The sequence below is a fragment of the Penaeus japonicus genome, unplaced genomic scaffold (genome assembly GCF_977035675.1).
Source record: "Penaeus japonicus unplaced genomic scaffold, GWHDUDI00000001_assembly GWHDUDI00000022, whole genome shotgun sequence".
NCBI classification, from domain to species: Eukaryota; Metazoa; Arthropoda; class Malacostraca; order Decapoda; family Penaeidae; genus Penaeus; species Penaeus japonicus.
Window position 1 is genome coordinate 26,711,296 of NW_028234424.1, and position 15,846 is coordinate 26,727,141.

The 15,846-nt window shown below is 33.3% G+C and overlaps 1 protein-coding gene across 2 annotated transcripts; it reads left to right on the top strand.

Moving 5' to 3' along the window:
• The first annotated feature begins 1,897 nt into the window (after positions 1 to 1,897).
• Positions 1,898 to 13,577, top strand: Mob3 (MOB kinase activator 3). 2 transcript variants are annotated; one of them, XM_043005935.2, is made up of 6 exons: positions 2,052 to 2,194; positions 6,122 to 6,136; positions 7,301 to 7,451; positions 7,615 to 7,842; positions 8,183 to 8,298; positions 8,881 to 13,577. In XM_043005935.2, exons 1-6 carry the CDS (start codon positions 2,150 to 2,152, stop codon positions 9,037 to 9,039), a joined length of 714 nt encoding a protein of 237 aa, XP_042861869.1. In that variant the 5' UTR covers positions 2,052 to 2,149; the 3' UTR covers positions 9,040 to 13,577. The 2 variants fall into 2 exon arrangements, with proteins under 2 accessions (XP_042861870.1, XP_042861869.1); XM_043005936.2 differs by lacking the exon at positions 6,122 to 6,136 and having other exon boundaries at positions 1,898 to 2,194.
• The last annotated feature ends 2,269 nt before the right edge of the window (positions 13,578 to 15,846 follow it).

The following is a 15,846-nucleotide window of genomic DNA, read 5'->3' on the forward strand; positions in this document are numbered from 1 at the left end:
CTGTTTTTAGGAAGGTGTGACAGGTTTGCATGTCACGCACTAGACCATAATAATGTTTTCGTCATCTCCCCCCCCCTCCCCCACGTCGGTGTGGGGGAGGGGGTGTCGTAGTAGGTTAGTAGTGACAACTCATCCTCATTCTGAGTTGCTACTTCGTTTATTTATAGGTTGGAGAGTTCTTTACCATCCGAAGAAAGCAACGGCTCTGGTAGGTTCTTTGATATAAAATCTAAGAAGGATCTTGGGCGTTTGGTGATAAGCGATCTCCTATGTTCATGAGAACTACAACACTGACAGGAAATCCAACCGCACTCCGTTGTGTGATAGCAGGATTCGCTGTTCATCGGAGCGTGGATATCCTGTGCAGAAAGGACTTCCTTGACAAGTAGAAAATGCATAGTATAGTGCAGCATATGTCACAGCAAGAGAATAAATAGACTGATTAATAAATTTTCAGCTTGATGAAAATATTGCCACGCCTTTATCCGCTGCAATAAGTATTCGAATGATTATAATGACGCACCGCACTAAATCTGCAGTTTGTATTAGATATCAATGCCAATTTAATATGACACCTTGGGATCGCCAAATATTTTCATTATGTGTTAACCTTGACAGCAAGAGAACTTTGATATGAAACAAGTAATACACATTTCTGCCTTGCTCTGGATAGTTTTTTTAATTTTTATTATTTTTTTTTTTTGCCTACACGAATACATTTCGACCAGAGTTTCCTGATCTTAGTCATAATTATCATTATCTGTTTTCTTTCCTCCCTAAAAATTGTAACACGGATATGTGCTAACTATAGACCAGTATCCCGGTCGGATCTTAATAAGTTAAAAGAAGAAAAGTTAATAATGATATATATATTTCAATTTGACATGAGTAGTATATTTTCTTTATTTTGTGGAGGGAAAGGAATCTAAACATGTACTGGTAATCCTTGGTATTTGAAATTTTACGTGTGCTGACATTACAAATTGGGAATACCGCTTTTTCCACGCGTTTTTGAGTCGTCTCTCATGGTGGTTTATCTTATCACATTGAATTTCCTTCCTCTCCTTTTTTTTTCAGTCATACACACACAAACACACACACAGCCATACAAACACACGCGCACATACAAACACACGCAAAGACAAACACACATACAAACACTCACACTCACACGCTCGCTCATTCTCTCTCTCTCTCTCTCTCTCTCTCTCTCTCTCTCTCTCTCTCTCTCTCTCTCTCACGCGCATATATTTATACTTTTATGTGTATATGGAATGTTTCCTCTCTTGCAGTATGACGATTTTCCCATCAACGACAGCCTTCCTATTTTGCAAGTGACGCAATGGTGACGTCAGAAGATATTTGACGGAAGGACAAATTTAACTCCCAATGCACATGGTAGGGAAGAAGGAAAACAAACAACCAGACTCCTACCTACAGTATGTATTTCTGTAAATTGCAAAACTAATAAGCGAAATAAATTGAAAATTTCATATAATTCCATGAAACATTTTCCCTCCAACGAAATTGTATTTCAATCACGTTTCTTTGAGCGTGTTTTCTAGCGCGATACTCATGGGGCCTGATCACACCTCGGCCTGATTACCTAATGACCCTCACTTGCCGATACAGAGCACGTCGAAATAAGTTATTCTAACGATATGCAAACGCGAAAGGAATCGTTTTATTGAAAGTGAAGGTTGTCCATACAGAGAATCTATGTATGATAATTTAACAGTCGTAGAAGAATTTTCCAACACCGCTTTTCCTCAGACGATTATCTGAGCCATTCTGGAATCACCAGAAAGTACCACGTTTCCAAATCATTCCCGAGAAGTAGCCAAACAGAGATAAAAATGACAAAACATTACAAAAGTCGTACAAGTTCCGTTACGGCAGACGACATCCGCTCGCTGCCCTCCTCCGGAAGCACCCCGCCTGGCTGCGGCTTCGTTGCGAATTCATCTTCAAAAAATCGTCTTGACAAAAATATAGAGCAAGTCCTAATTAAATAATCACGTAGTATGAGATAGAATTTCGATATTCTCTCGGAAATTTATATTTTTAAGCCCTGTCACATAGGAGGTGGTACATTTGTGAATTAACTTATCGGAACAGCGCACTCGGAGGCAGTGTTTGGGCCTGAGTCATGGCCTCGCTCGGTGGCTTCGTCGAGTTCTTCCAAAAAGGGAAAGTAAGTTTGCATAGATAAACTTATTATAATGTGTTCAAACTTTACCAAAACGTTCACGAAGTGATAGAGATTCCACAGGTGCGAAATTGTTACAGCACCAATCGAGGAAGTTAGTATAATGACGATGAACAGATCGGGTGGCTCGAGGTTGATGGGCCAAGTCACTGCTTCCATGCAGATTATTTGAATGTGTTTGCAAAAGAGGATTTGAAAGCTGTGTTTCCGTCACATTTTGCTTGTGACATGGATTTTATATGTGTATCAGTGACGCATTTGTGGAGTATCGTTTTCATTTTGACCATTATATCGTGATCGAAGGTTTTGCTTATCTTAGTGTCAACGAAACCTATAGGGGTCACTGATGTGTTAGATATTTGCAAATTTGGTGCCATTCAGAATGAATACCGCATATTTATTATTAGTTTTTTGGTGTGTGTAATTGGCCAAACCAGGCAGCAGTGTTGTAATAAGGATGAAGAGTCCAGTGTTACACATAGAAGAAGTATGAATGAGAGTAAATGACTTCACTTTGCTAAAGATTTTATTGATACCTGTTATTATATATCATATACCTTCATGTGCAACAGTTATATCTCTTGCTTTATGAAGGAATTTATTTTCATCCAAGCCGTTTCGGCAAGGAGGATGTTTCAACTGTTCATGAATTTGAGTGTAGTATAAGTGAAGTCAATGAAAAGCTGGTCAGGATATGGTGTACGTATATTTTTTTCTGAATTACAAATAGGATATATAATTAATATTTTCTTAACATTTTTTTCTAATGGAAGACATTAATTTCACTGCTGCCAACCCCACTCCACAAGATACTTGTGCGCAGTGTGTGAGTGAATAGATTTTATATGAATATGTTCATCAATGCATTCTTTATTTAGTTATTGATAGAATCTATATTTAGCTGAATTTTTCAGATGTCGTTTTGTATATATTGTGTAAGTAATGTTACCACTGTTATTCATACTTGGCATAATAAGAAAGGGAGGGGAGGATAGACATAACACATCAACAGTTTTTAGAAACTTAACTTCTTGTAGTTCACAAACATTAAATTGTAATTAATGGAATTATTAAAATAGTAAAACAGTAAAATAGATGTTGATAGAATATAATTTGCTTCTGTTATTTACCATGGCTACACCGGCTACTTTTTTCTTTTAAATGAACATTTTAATCCTTCCGAGATGGGGCACATCTTAAGATGTTTAGGCTGGGTTGGGCATCCTAAGTTGTGTGTGTTTTCAATTATTTTCTAGACTTATGGTTTGATATTTGATTCTATATATGATTTATTAACCCTAGTGACTCAACGTTATGAATGAATAGTTTGTAATTTCAACGAAAGGAAACTGAAATATGAGAGTGAAACATACTAGTTGCTTAAGGGTTAAGATAGATATTATGATGGGTGAGAAGCTGGATGTGATTTTGTTTGATGTTTAGTGTGTGGTATTTCTAGTATTCCTTTATTATGAATGAGTATATAGTGTCTGTCTGTCTGTCAACGTATGTATGTACATATGCATATTTGTGTTTATGTGTTTCTATGTAATTTTATGTGTTTGTATGTATCTATTAAGTATTTATTTTGCACATATAAATGCATGTTTGTATGTAATCCTGTGTATGTGAACATGTATGTATATATATATGTGTGTGTGTGTGTATCATTTACTATCATCGTCATCGTCATCATCATCATCATCATCATCATCATCATCATCAGTAATGTCTGATATTATTGTCATATTTTTAAATATTTTCATGTTATCATTTACACTGTTTTAGCTATTATCTTCATATTATTAGTGTTGTACTTTTTGTTTATGATTATTACTTCAACCATGATGGTATTCCTGCCAGTACTACTGCTGTGTTATTTTCACTATTAATATTTTAATATTGTTATTGCAATTATTGATATATAATTTTTCTATTATTGTTTGTAACCCTTTTCTTACAAGTATTTTTTGCACTCCCCCCCTCCCCCTAATACAAGCTAGTTATTCCTTCAGTTCTATAACTAATGCATTATACCAAATGCAAGTTAGTATCACTTTGCTAATATATCATTCATAGACTCATATATCATATTATAAGTCTGGAACATGATTGAAAATGCAACAACTTCAGATGCCCAGCCCAGGCCGAATATCGTAAGGTGTGGCCCATTTAGAAAAGGTTAATGTTATTGTTCTTGCTGTTATATTATTATACCCCTCATAAATTGATTTGTGTGTTTGTCATAAACTGCTCTTGTAATTATATTATATTTTTATTATAGTTATTGATTTGATTTTTTATATTTATCTAACGTTGTTTCCCTAACATCACTGCTATATTGTGCATTTATATATTTCATATATTTATATATTTCATATATATATATTTCATATATATATGTGTGTGTGTGTGTGTGTGTGTGTATATGTCTATATATATATATAATTATTTTGTGTAACTTGTAACTTGTGTATCTTTATGGTTATCTTGTCATATTTAGTAACAGGCATTGGTAGTTGATTGTCACTTTTAGTAGCAGAGCTGTCACTGTGCTGAAAGGGTTAAGGAAGGCAAGTGAATGAAATATGGAAATCAGAAGGAATCTGCAGAGAATAACTATTATTTTGCTTTTAATCTAAACAAAACACGGCTAAGTTAAATGTGAACTATAGGCATTAACCCATTCATGCCGGGGGCATTCCAGCCTTGCATGTCACAATGCCGGGGCTCTCGAACGCATAGGCCTAAATCAATTAAATAAACGACGCCGTATCGCGTCCCCAGCGAACGGGCCTAATATGCGCGGTACAGTAGTGTACCACCCGTCACGAGAGGGTTAAAGATAATTTCCTGTAGCATGGAGGTTGGATAGTAGTGGATGGGAGTATAGAGTGTAGTTATGGCTATAGCTTGGAGTGTAAGAAATAGAATGCAAACTCGAACCTGGTGGAATTACCGGTGCATAAAAGTTATTAATTTATTTTTTATTTTTTATTTCCCTTTTTTTCCCTTCTTTTTCTTAGTTATTTGAATTACTTGTGATTAACCATTAGACATAGGGGGGATAATACAAAGTGAATATTTTGGAGTTCTGAGTGTGCAGTAATATTTTCTGGTTATGTGTATTTATATATTTTTTAAATATTTGGCAACCTCTACCCAGTTTTGTAAAACTTGGGATTCCATGCCTGAAATATAATGTGAAGATTCTACAGGCATTGATTGACAATTTAAGACTTATTAATCTGTGTTCAAAATTTATAGAATGGTAATATCTTACTATTACCAAGATTGATTTTTTCTTTCTTTCTTTCTTTCTTTCTTCCTTTCTTCCTTCTTTTTTCTAGGAATGCACTTACATATTTTATGTTTTACATCTTTCTCTCTCACATTGTCTTATTTATATTTATTGAACTGTGACCTTGTTTACTTCTTTATGATAACTAAGTAGTTCTTTGCATAGATTGCAAGTTTGAGTTTTGTCATGTAATTTTGTATTGAAGCAAAAATGGTATTCTATCTTACCTTAGAGATCTTAAAAAGTTTTTTTTTTTTTTGTAGTTTTTTAAAGTTGCATAAATGATACAAAGCATGCCAGTGTCCTAATACTTTTATGCCACATGTTAAACTTGGGTAATATTTTTCATCTTAGCTGTGAAAATATTTTATGAATGTAATACTATATTTGCATTGATTTACATATGGAAATGTGTTATTAATTGCTGTAGCAGTTAGTATAGAATGATATACCCAAGATTTACATAATGAAATATCTCTGGACCTGTGGCACCATATTATCTGTTTGTTTGTTTTTTTCTTTGCTCCCTCTCTGTGCTTTTCTTTACTTCCTGTATTTCTGTCATTTTTATATTTATTTTGTAATCTTCCATTACTTTTCTCCTGTTTCAGTTACATCCAAAGAAAGTGAGTAATGATTATGTGTTCTCAGGTGGCTGGACTTTACACTGCACTCCTTGATCTTTTACCCTGCTGGTGTTCCTTATTATTTTGCACTATTGCATCCTCCAAAGTGTTACCCCTTTTGGAGAGCCATTAGTAGAAAATGGAATTAGGAAACGGGAAAAGTGTAAAGATATTTGTATTGCAAAGGTATTTGAAGTTTAGAAGAATAGTGACTTATTTTTATTGGTGAAGGGTTTATGCTTATTTGGTATTGTACATTTTATTGATCTTATGTTGTTATATTTATCTGAGATGCTTCATGCATAATAGTTGATATATTTTGATTACTGTTTATTACACTTAATTTATTGATATTCCTTAGATTTAGTGACATAGCAAGAGATTCTTTGTTATATGGTAAAGTTAAGTGTGCATATTTCTGAGTTTCATTGAATTGTAAAACAGCTGTTTCATGATCTCTACTCTTTATGCCATGAGGAGTAGGAAAATCTGTAGGCTGTAAATAAGGAAAAGCTTTTAATTGATCATTATTCTCAAAGATGTATTTTTTTTCCACTAGATGCATAACTCTGATTCATTTCTTGAAATCACAGATTAGGTTACAACTTGATCTCAGCTGTTTTCATATTCAAGCCAAAAATGCATTATGGATACACTGCTTGCTCTCTGAATATCAATCTTTTGTCCAGTGCATGAAAATAACAGGCTTTACATGTATTACCCAATTGTTCCATATGTCTTCTAATACATGATTAATACATGATTAATCAATAAAACGTCATTGAATTTGAAATTAAGGTGATGGGTCATCTAAAATTTTACAAGCATGTATTTTATAGACGTAAATACATTTTTGATGTCTACATTTGTGTGTGTGTGTATGTCTTCTAAACATGAACTCATGTATATAACTAACTAACATACAAGAATGATTGTTGTCCTTGATATGTGTATTTTTTAGACTTAGAATTTCATGTCATAATATATGTTTTTTTCTCCAACTTATCACTATGAAGTGAAGCTAATCGTTTGATGTCACAAGTCATTTGAATGTTGATGATTACAGACACATAGCTTACACACACATACTGTAGTTTGCACATGGGTTTTAAGGTGGGTGAGTTATAGTAATGGGCAAATGTAAGCAGTCCAATTAAATTACAGACCTTCAGGCCAAAGAAGAAATTTGAGCCTGGGACGCTCAAGTACTCACTCCATAAGCAGGCGCAGGCGTCACTCAGCTCGGGAATCAACCTGCGGTCGGTGGTTTCTCTGCCGCCCGGAGAGGATCTCAATGACTGGATTGCTGTTCATGGTTAGTTGATGAAATTAGACAGTTTACATGAATTTTGAAAACAAATTGCATGCTTGTTTTTAACTTAAGATTATTATCTGCCCTTCTTCAATCCTTGTAATTTTTATTATAATCAATATTAGTAATGGGAATACTTTATTCTTAATGGTATTTTCTTCTCTAGTGGTGGATTTCTTCAACCGAATCAACTTGATATACGGGACAGTATGCGAATATTGTACGGAGAGTTCCTGCCCAACGATGTCGGGAGGTCCCAAGTTCGAATACCTGTGGGCTGACGGTGGCAAGTACAAGAAGCCGACAGCCCTCCCTGCACCACAATACATATCACACCTCATGGATTGGGTAGAGACACAAATTAATGATGAACACACTTTTCCAGTCACTGTTGGTAAGGATCTTATGTCTTGTTGACATTCTCATGTATGTGCCTTTGCTCTTGCTTTTTTTGTATGTGATTATTCATGATTATGAAACATCTCAAGACATACCATTATTATTATTATTATTATTATTATTATTATTATTATTATTATTAGATTTATTAAACATATTTCACTTATATTGTCTCCATAACTATACTATTTCCTTCAGGTTAAAAATCTGTGACATCTTTCAACATTATATGAATTTGCTTTGAAATAAGATTTGATGATAACTTGAAACTGATTGCTCTTACCAGTAAATATTAAGGATGTTTGTTTAGCAAGATTATTTCTTATTTTTTTCAGATGTTCCCTTCCCAAAAGCCTTCATTCCTTTGTGTAAGAAAATTCTTACGCGTCTCTTCAGGGTTTTTGTCCATGTATATATCCATCACTTTGACCGTATCGTGGCAATTGGAGCTGTAAGTGTGTCTGCTAATACAGAAAAAAAATGTTTAGTTTATATCTATGTAGATTGCTGCATGGTCAGCTATCTTACTTGTACAAGATGTTGAAGTAGAAGTAATCATTTTTTTTATTTATGTATACTACCTTGTAAAGATTTGTGTAATGAAAGTCAGAGTTGGGAAGTATTACTGGTACTTTTTGACTTGTTAATTTTTATACAGAAAGGTGCTAATTGCTGCAGTCAAAGCTATCAGCAGTATATTTTAGTGATACTGGTTCAAAAAAATATTGGCAAGAGTATGGGTATATCTCAAAGTATTAGTGGTGTTATTTAATAGTAAATTTTACTTATCATTACTTTGTATTTAGTTAAGTACTACTAGATGCACTGTGAGTAGTTTTTGAGCTTATTTCTAGTGTTTATAGTACTTGGCACTTTTTGGTGGGTAGATGTGTAAGTGGAAGACAATTTTGAATCTTAAAGTACTATGTTTTTTTCCTAACTCTGGTACAAAAAGGGGATGTAACTTCTGTAGGTTATATACTTCCATCTTATTATAAAGTTTTCCAAGTTAATCAAATTTCTCCTGTTTCAGGAAGCCCACGTCAACACCTGCTACAAGCACTTTTATTACTTCATCACTGAGTTTGACCTAGTTCCCCAGAAGGAGTTTGAACCTCTCAAAGATATGACCTCCAAGATTTGTCACGACAACCCAGAACCTCCTATAGAATCCAACCACAGAAGACAGTGAGTTTCTTGTTTGAAGAGAGAGAGAGAGAGATGACAATATGGGAGAAAAATAAAAACGCTTCCGACTTGTGTGGGAATGAGTTGATAGGATATATTTATAAGTCTGGTATGGTTTTATGAATGATAAGCTTTTGTATGTTCCAGGATGTATAAAGGTATGGATCTAGAAATGGATCTGAATAGGTTTAAATGGCTACCACAAAGATGAATTTGGATGTGGTATTCGTAATAAAGATGAAACTGGATCTTAAGCTTTATATAGGATTTATTGCTGGTACGATTGATAAAGGTTAGACAATAGGCCAGCATAGGCCATTTATCTATTGGCATGTATTTTTTTTTAATTATTATTTTTTTATTGAGACAAAAAAGTGATAGTTATACATTAACTGACAAACAATATCTCTATTTTTGTTCAGGTTCATATTTTTATTTGTTGCTTTAAACATGAAAAAAAATTGTTTTATTGGAAAATTGAATTACACAGATATCATCTAAGGAAGGACAGATGCATTTTCAGTTGATAATGTATTTATATCTGTGGTAAAAGCATAATGTTCTGTAATGTATATGTCAATGATAATGTTTTATGTGTGTGTGTATATATATATATATATATATAAAATTGTAGGTGTGTAAATGACTAAATGTAAGCCCAAGATTTTATATGTCTGTTTAACTAAGTTCATTTTGTTATCCTTCCACGATCATTATAATGTGAACATGACATTGAAGTGGATGCTTCTAGCTTCAAAATTTTAGTAATATTTTGTTGCTTTGGCTTATACTCATATGCAGAAACACAAAGATTAGTAAATTCAAGTTTTCAAATGCCTCTTAAACTTCTTGGAATGCAAGAATTTGAAGCAGAGTATGCAAAAAGATAAATAAGAAGAAAAGAAAGAAGAAAAAGTTCAAATGTGATTATATTTTATAGCAGTTGTATTAGTTATTACACTAAATTTGAAAGAATATTTTTGAAATTTCAGTGTCATGTACTGTATCTCCCAATGTTTTTTTCCTTATAATATGCATTTGATTAATATTTGATAACAGCATTTTTGTATAGAAAAGGACAGAACTTAGAAAAATACTTTTATGTTTTATTTTGCTTGGATTAACTGTAAGACATTTCATTTAATATGCTTAAACAGTGCAATATAGATCCAAATTAAAATCAAAAGAAATTGACAATGGTTCATTCATTTTTTTTAATGAATTTTAAATCCTAGAGGACTAAAATTATGTATTAGAAGAGTGAGCTAATTTTTTTATTTATCAACAGTATAATTGGAAGAAATGTCTTGAGGTAATGTAAAACCTTTCTATTAACCCATTGGTCGCGGTATTAAATAAATGTTTGTGCAGTAGGATGGATGGCTGTTTTACATGTCTGGCACAGTGCCATCTGCATCTATGACCGACTCTGCCTTTGCAGCAAATCATGCCATCCACCGCCAATGGGTTAATTATCAACAAAAAGTTGCACTCCTATATGGTTTTTCAGCAATTTGACAAGGTATATGAATGAAAATTTGGCCAGTCTTTGTTAAGTCATTGTAGACATGATAGACAGTGAAATTTGGAAGTATTTACATTATGAAATGTAGTGATCTGTGAATTGTATAAGGTCTGTTATATATCTCAAGAAACATACAGTATTATGAAAGCCACTCAACCGTCCACAATGTTTAGTCAATATACAGGTATTCACATTTACCTGTAAGCCTATTTCTTCATGCTTTAGCCAGTTTTTACTGCTTTTATTCACAAAATACCTCCCAGTTTTTTTTAGTGGTGAAATGCAATTATTTTGTTTATAAAGATGGGTCAGTCAATTCCCAGTTCTCTTATTCCTATGAAACAAAATTTGTTGAGGTAGAAGTCCCAGGAATATTACATCTGAGAATGTTGTTTTGTCAGAATTTAGTCATTGCAATTCTCATTCCTCTTCCTCTTTAGCTCCTATTGTATGTTCCATTTGCTGTCCAAAAGGCTAAAACAGATTACCAAGAGGTGCTTATCTTTCTTGATTGGTTTCCTTAAACATGTTACAGACACACAAATATACAGCTGAATATGAGAAAACTATTTATCCTTTACCTCAACTTCACTAATCATTTGATAATAACAGAACCAATTACTGATAACTTGAAAGCCTTTTACATTCTAGATATACATGTTGCTGTGGATCACATATTACATGGACATACAGGGTACCATGAAAAGGGTCAACAAATTTAGTTTTGAGTAAAATACACATTTTTGTTTGTGTATGTAGTCTTTTTTGTGGAGGTGAGTAACACCCCATATTATTGAATATGCTTTTTGATATTTTTTTTTTTTAAGAGATCTGTGTAATACAAAAATTGAAGCAATGTATTATTAATAACTGTTAAGCTTTATTGTTTTCCATTGATATTAGTATGTTTTGTATGTACAAATGGATTAGCATCTCATTCTTAATAAACAGCTTATATTGTGCTTGTTGTTGAATTGAATAGCTTATTAATATCCATTGTAGATTGTTCTCTTAGTTAGTACTTACTTGTATGCCATTGTATTATCATCTTTATAGTAAACACCAATTCAAGTTATTTTCTTGAAAGTACAATTGCAAGATGCTTCTCAATTCATTTCAGTCATGTCAATTTTAGATTAGTAGAGCATTCTTATTGTATATTTTCATCCTTAAGATAGGTCATATTTGCTTTGGTCACATATTGATTACAGTCAGAATTGTTAAACCCTCTTTATAAGTGGTCTGGTACCTGAAATATTGATATTTGTTTGATCCTGCAAAGGGGTTGACAATGCATATTTCTTGAGTAATAAAAATTGGGCCAAAAGGAAGTCACTCTTGGATCATTCATTGTTTCATTATTATTGTAAGATAATGATTATTGGTATTCTTATTTGTGTAATTAATTATTTTTATTACATTTTATTTTTGTTATCTGGAATATTGTAAGCAGTTCCTGTAAAATTTTCAGTATAATGATACGTACATAATATGATATATTAAGCATGGAATTTGAGTAGTTTATTGTATTTAGTTAGCAAAAGAGCTTAGAACATGAAATGACTATATATTTGAGTTCAAGTAATTTTTTTTTGTAGAATATAAGTGCCTATTAGTCAGAAAGTAGCAACTGGTAATAGGTATGAACACGAAAGTATGTGAAATGAAAGAAAATCTAAATCTAGAAACCTGTATGGGCAGATTGGTCACTGTCCTATTTATTGAATAATTGTGCATTATGACATTTGTTAATATGATTTGTGAAGTGACTTGTTAAGACAAGGTCTACATTGTCAGAGTATATGTTATAGCTTAATCTGTGTTTATTTTGAATGAATGGAACAAAGCTGTCCTGCTGTCTTCCTCCTTGGAGTTTTACTCTTACACTTTTTCTGTAGCCTTAGAAATAGGTGCTCTGATAATACAGACCTGGATTTGCTGAAATAGAGGCATTTTAGAGAGTATTGATGCAAATATCTTTTTGTCAAGTCCAAAGGTAATTGTGATATGACTGTGAGGTCATGGATATAGAGTAGTTAATTGCTACCATTGATATGGTCCCTTATAGAAATTGTTTTAGTTCTTATTGAGATAAAAAGTTAATCTTTTTATGAATTAGTTGTGTTGGTAAGGTTACTGAATTTTGCCTGTTGATTATTTTTTTTTGCATTGTATGTACAGTCTTGAAACAGTCTTATTTCTTGTTGAATGATAATTTCACAGTGGCTGTTTTACTTGTTTTACTGATTTTGGGCAGAGCAATATGTTCATTTGAAATACATTCAGTAGGTCAAAAAGAAAGAGCCATTTCAAGTTTAGAATTCATGTGTTTTCAAAAGAATTTTCTTTTTACCTTTTTTGTACATTATCTAATTTATGTCACTTTACCTAATTTGTCTTTATCTTAGTATTCATAAAGTGGATTAAACAAAAAATTACTGAAGATGGAATGAAATTTAACTTGTGCACATCCCCAAACATGAGGAATGCATACCTTTGCCCCTGATGTTTGGTAAAGGAATGTTTCCTAGATTTTGTACCCATCAGTAACGGTGATGCGAGTCATTACTTTGAAGATAACCTTGCATGTGTCATATTGGTTTGTTTATCCTTGACTTACTTTTATAGTTCTTGTTTGGATGTTCTGATGAGGAGCTAAGCTTAAGCTCAGGGAATCATAAGAGAGTAAGATTTCAAGTTTTCTCTAAGTATGGATCAAGCAAAGATGGAGCTTTTCCAATAATAATGGATTTTGAGGTTTGAAAGAAATGCTACAAGGCTAGTATGTTAACCATGTAGTTGTCCCTGAATATAGGTGATTAATCAGATGTTAGCATGACAGAATTGTTCTGAAATAGTTGGCAATATTATGTTTTATTGGATAATATAACTATGAAGGTTTTCATGACTGGAAAAATAGTGTTTTGTCAATAGCTGCTAATGCACTGCATTGATATTAAACTTGATTATGATATTGTTCATTAAATTTGTCTATCTACTTTAAACAGTTTATTAAAGACTTGTTTATTTTACCTTTACTAATTAAACCAAGAGAACATTGACATAAAACATAAACTCTTAGTATTATCGTTATTGTTTTTTCTTGCTTTTAATATTAACATTATTACTATAATTAGTATTACAATTGTCAAATTTATTCAAATCACTATTAATAGGGTTATTATAGTATTATGCTGCTATAACAACAGCAATAGCTGCTACTGTTATTACTGCTATTGCAACAACTACAACAGAGCTAAAGATACAACTAAAGCTACTAATATGACGGCTTATAGAACTGCCACTTCTGCTAATACTGATACTATAATATTTACTATTACTACCACTACTTTTAGAAGAAATTATTACGTAAAAGTTATTATTGCTATTTTGCAACTTATTTTCCTTCTATTTTCCTTCTACTACTGGTATCCAATCTTTTATATCTAGAAGTATGCAACCATTTATTACTTGATGTAGACCATGGAATATTTAGCATTGCAATCACTTCTTGAGCAATGTTCTTAAGGTTAAAGTGAGAGATATGGCTTAATTCTAAGTGTCCTCTAGTTTGTAGTCCATTCCACAAAGAGAGGCAGTTTTGCAGATTTATCAATATCCTCTCAACTTGTACTATACGTATTACTACTGTTACTACTAGCACTGGCTCTTCTGTTGCTGTTCATAATACAGTTACTATAGTATATATACTATTCCAGCTACTTGTACTATTTCTACTACTATTCCAGCTACTTGTACTGTTTCTACTACTATTCCAGCTACTTGTACTATTTCTACTACTATTCCAGCTACTTGTACTGTTTCTGTTGTTAATACTACTACTACTGCCATCTGTACTCTCACTACTTCTAACAATACTGCTATTACTATTATTATTTTTAGCATATGAGGCAAAGTGGAGAATAAGATATAATTTTGTAAAACCTATATAGTTGATTGATGGAGACACATTAACATAGTCACATTAGATTGCAATACTTCTTTTCATTTGTTAGATGTTGCTTTTTTATATTTTGATTCTAATAATAAGTAAGTTGTGGTTATTCATTAAGATTTGTATTAATTTTTTTGACTGTTCAGAGGCATATGTAAGTATGGGTTAGGGTGAAGCTGAAAGCCCTGTCTAACTGTAAAGGAAAGTTATATTTAGTACTGAATTATAACATTTTTGTAGCAAGTGTTACACATGGATGTTGTTGCTGCTACTAAAAGATGTCCATTAGATTTTATTGTTTTTCTCTTCCTTAACATTCTGTCTCTCATTTATCTCTCTATTCTTTCTTTTCTATTTTCTCTCTCTCTCTCTCTCTCTTTATTTCTCCTCTCTCTCTCTCTCATTTATCTCTCTTCTTTCTTTTCTATTTTCTCTCTCTCTCTCTCTCTCTCTCTCTCTCTCTCTCTCTCTCTCTCTCTCTCTCTCTCTCTCTCTCTCTCCCCCCCCGCTCTCTCTCTCTCTGCTCCCTCTCTCTCCGCTCTCCCTCTCCTCTCTCCCCTCTCTCTCCCTTCCCTCTCTCTCCCTCTCTCTCTCCCTCTCCCTCTCCTCCCTCTCTCTCCCCTCCCCCCCTCTCCCTCTCCCTCTCTCTCTCTCTCTCTCTCTCTCCTCTCTCTCCTCTCTCTCTCTCTCTCTCTCTCTCTCTCTCTCTCTCTCTCTCTCTCTCTCTCTCTCTCTCTCTCTCTCTCTCTCTCTCTCTCTCTCTCTCTCTCTCTCTCTCTCTCCCTCTCTCTTATTCTCTCTCTCTCTCTCCCCCCTTCATTTAATTCCTTTTCCATCTCCCTCTTTCCCTTAAAGTACTTCTAATGTTTCATGTGATGAATAAGAGCATAATTGCAGAGCATAGAGGACATCCCTTTTGCACTCTATGACCCCACCAAAAAAGGTCCTTTTGATGCTGGTACAAGAATTAGGGAAATGGACAGTAATTATTAATTATCAACTAATATTCTTTTGAAAGAAAAGTAAATGGGATATAAAAGTACTCATTGAATTCCTTTGAAGTATGAAAATGGATTACCTTGGGATTGACCTATAGTAGCCTTGTATTTTATCATTCTGCATGTAGTGTTGCCCATCCTGTATGGTGTCTTGCAGCTATTATGGGAAACCGGAACTGTATGTGATGGATGAGATTACATGTTATATGATGAAAATTCAAATATAATTCTCGAAATTCACTTAATTTTAACAAAACTGAATACAATTCCCAAGTACGTTGCATAATGGATTTGGTTCAGCAGCGGCAACTCTCATGATCCAAGGAAGTTCCA

Bases quoted from the DNA above. Each gene is read 5' to 3' on its own strand.
- Mob3 (XM_043005935.2), top strand. From the start codon at position 2,150: ATGGCCTCGCTCGGTGGCTTCGTCGAGTTCTTCCAAAAAGGGAAA. The intron at 7,452-7,614 runs GTTAGTTGATGA...TTTCTTCTCTAG, and splicing joins TGACTGGATTGCTGTTCATG to TGGTGGATTTCTTCAACCGA. The intron at 7,843-8,182 runs GTAAGGATCTTA...TATTTTTTTCAG, and splicing joins CACTTTTCCAGTCACTGTTG to ATGTTCCCTTCCCAAAAGCC.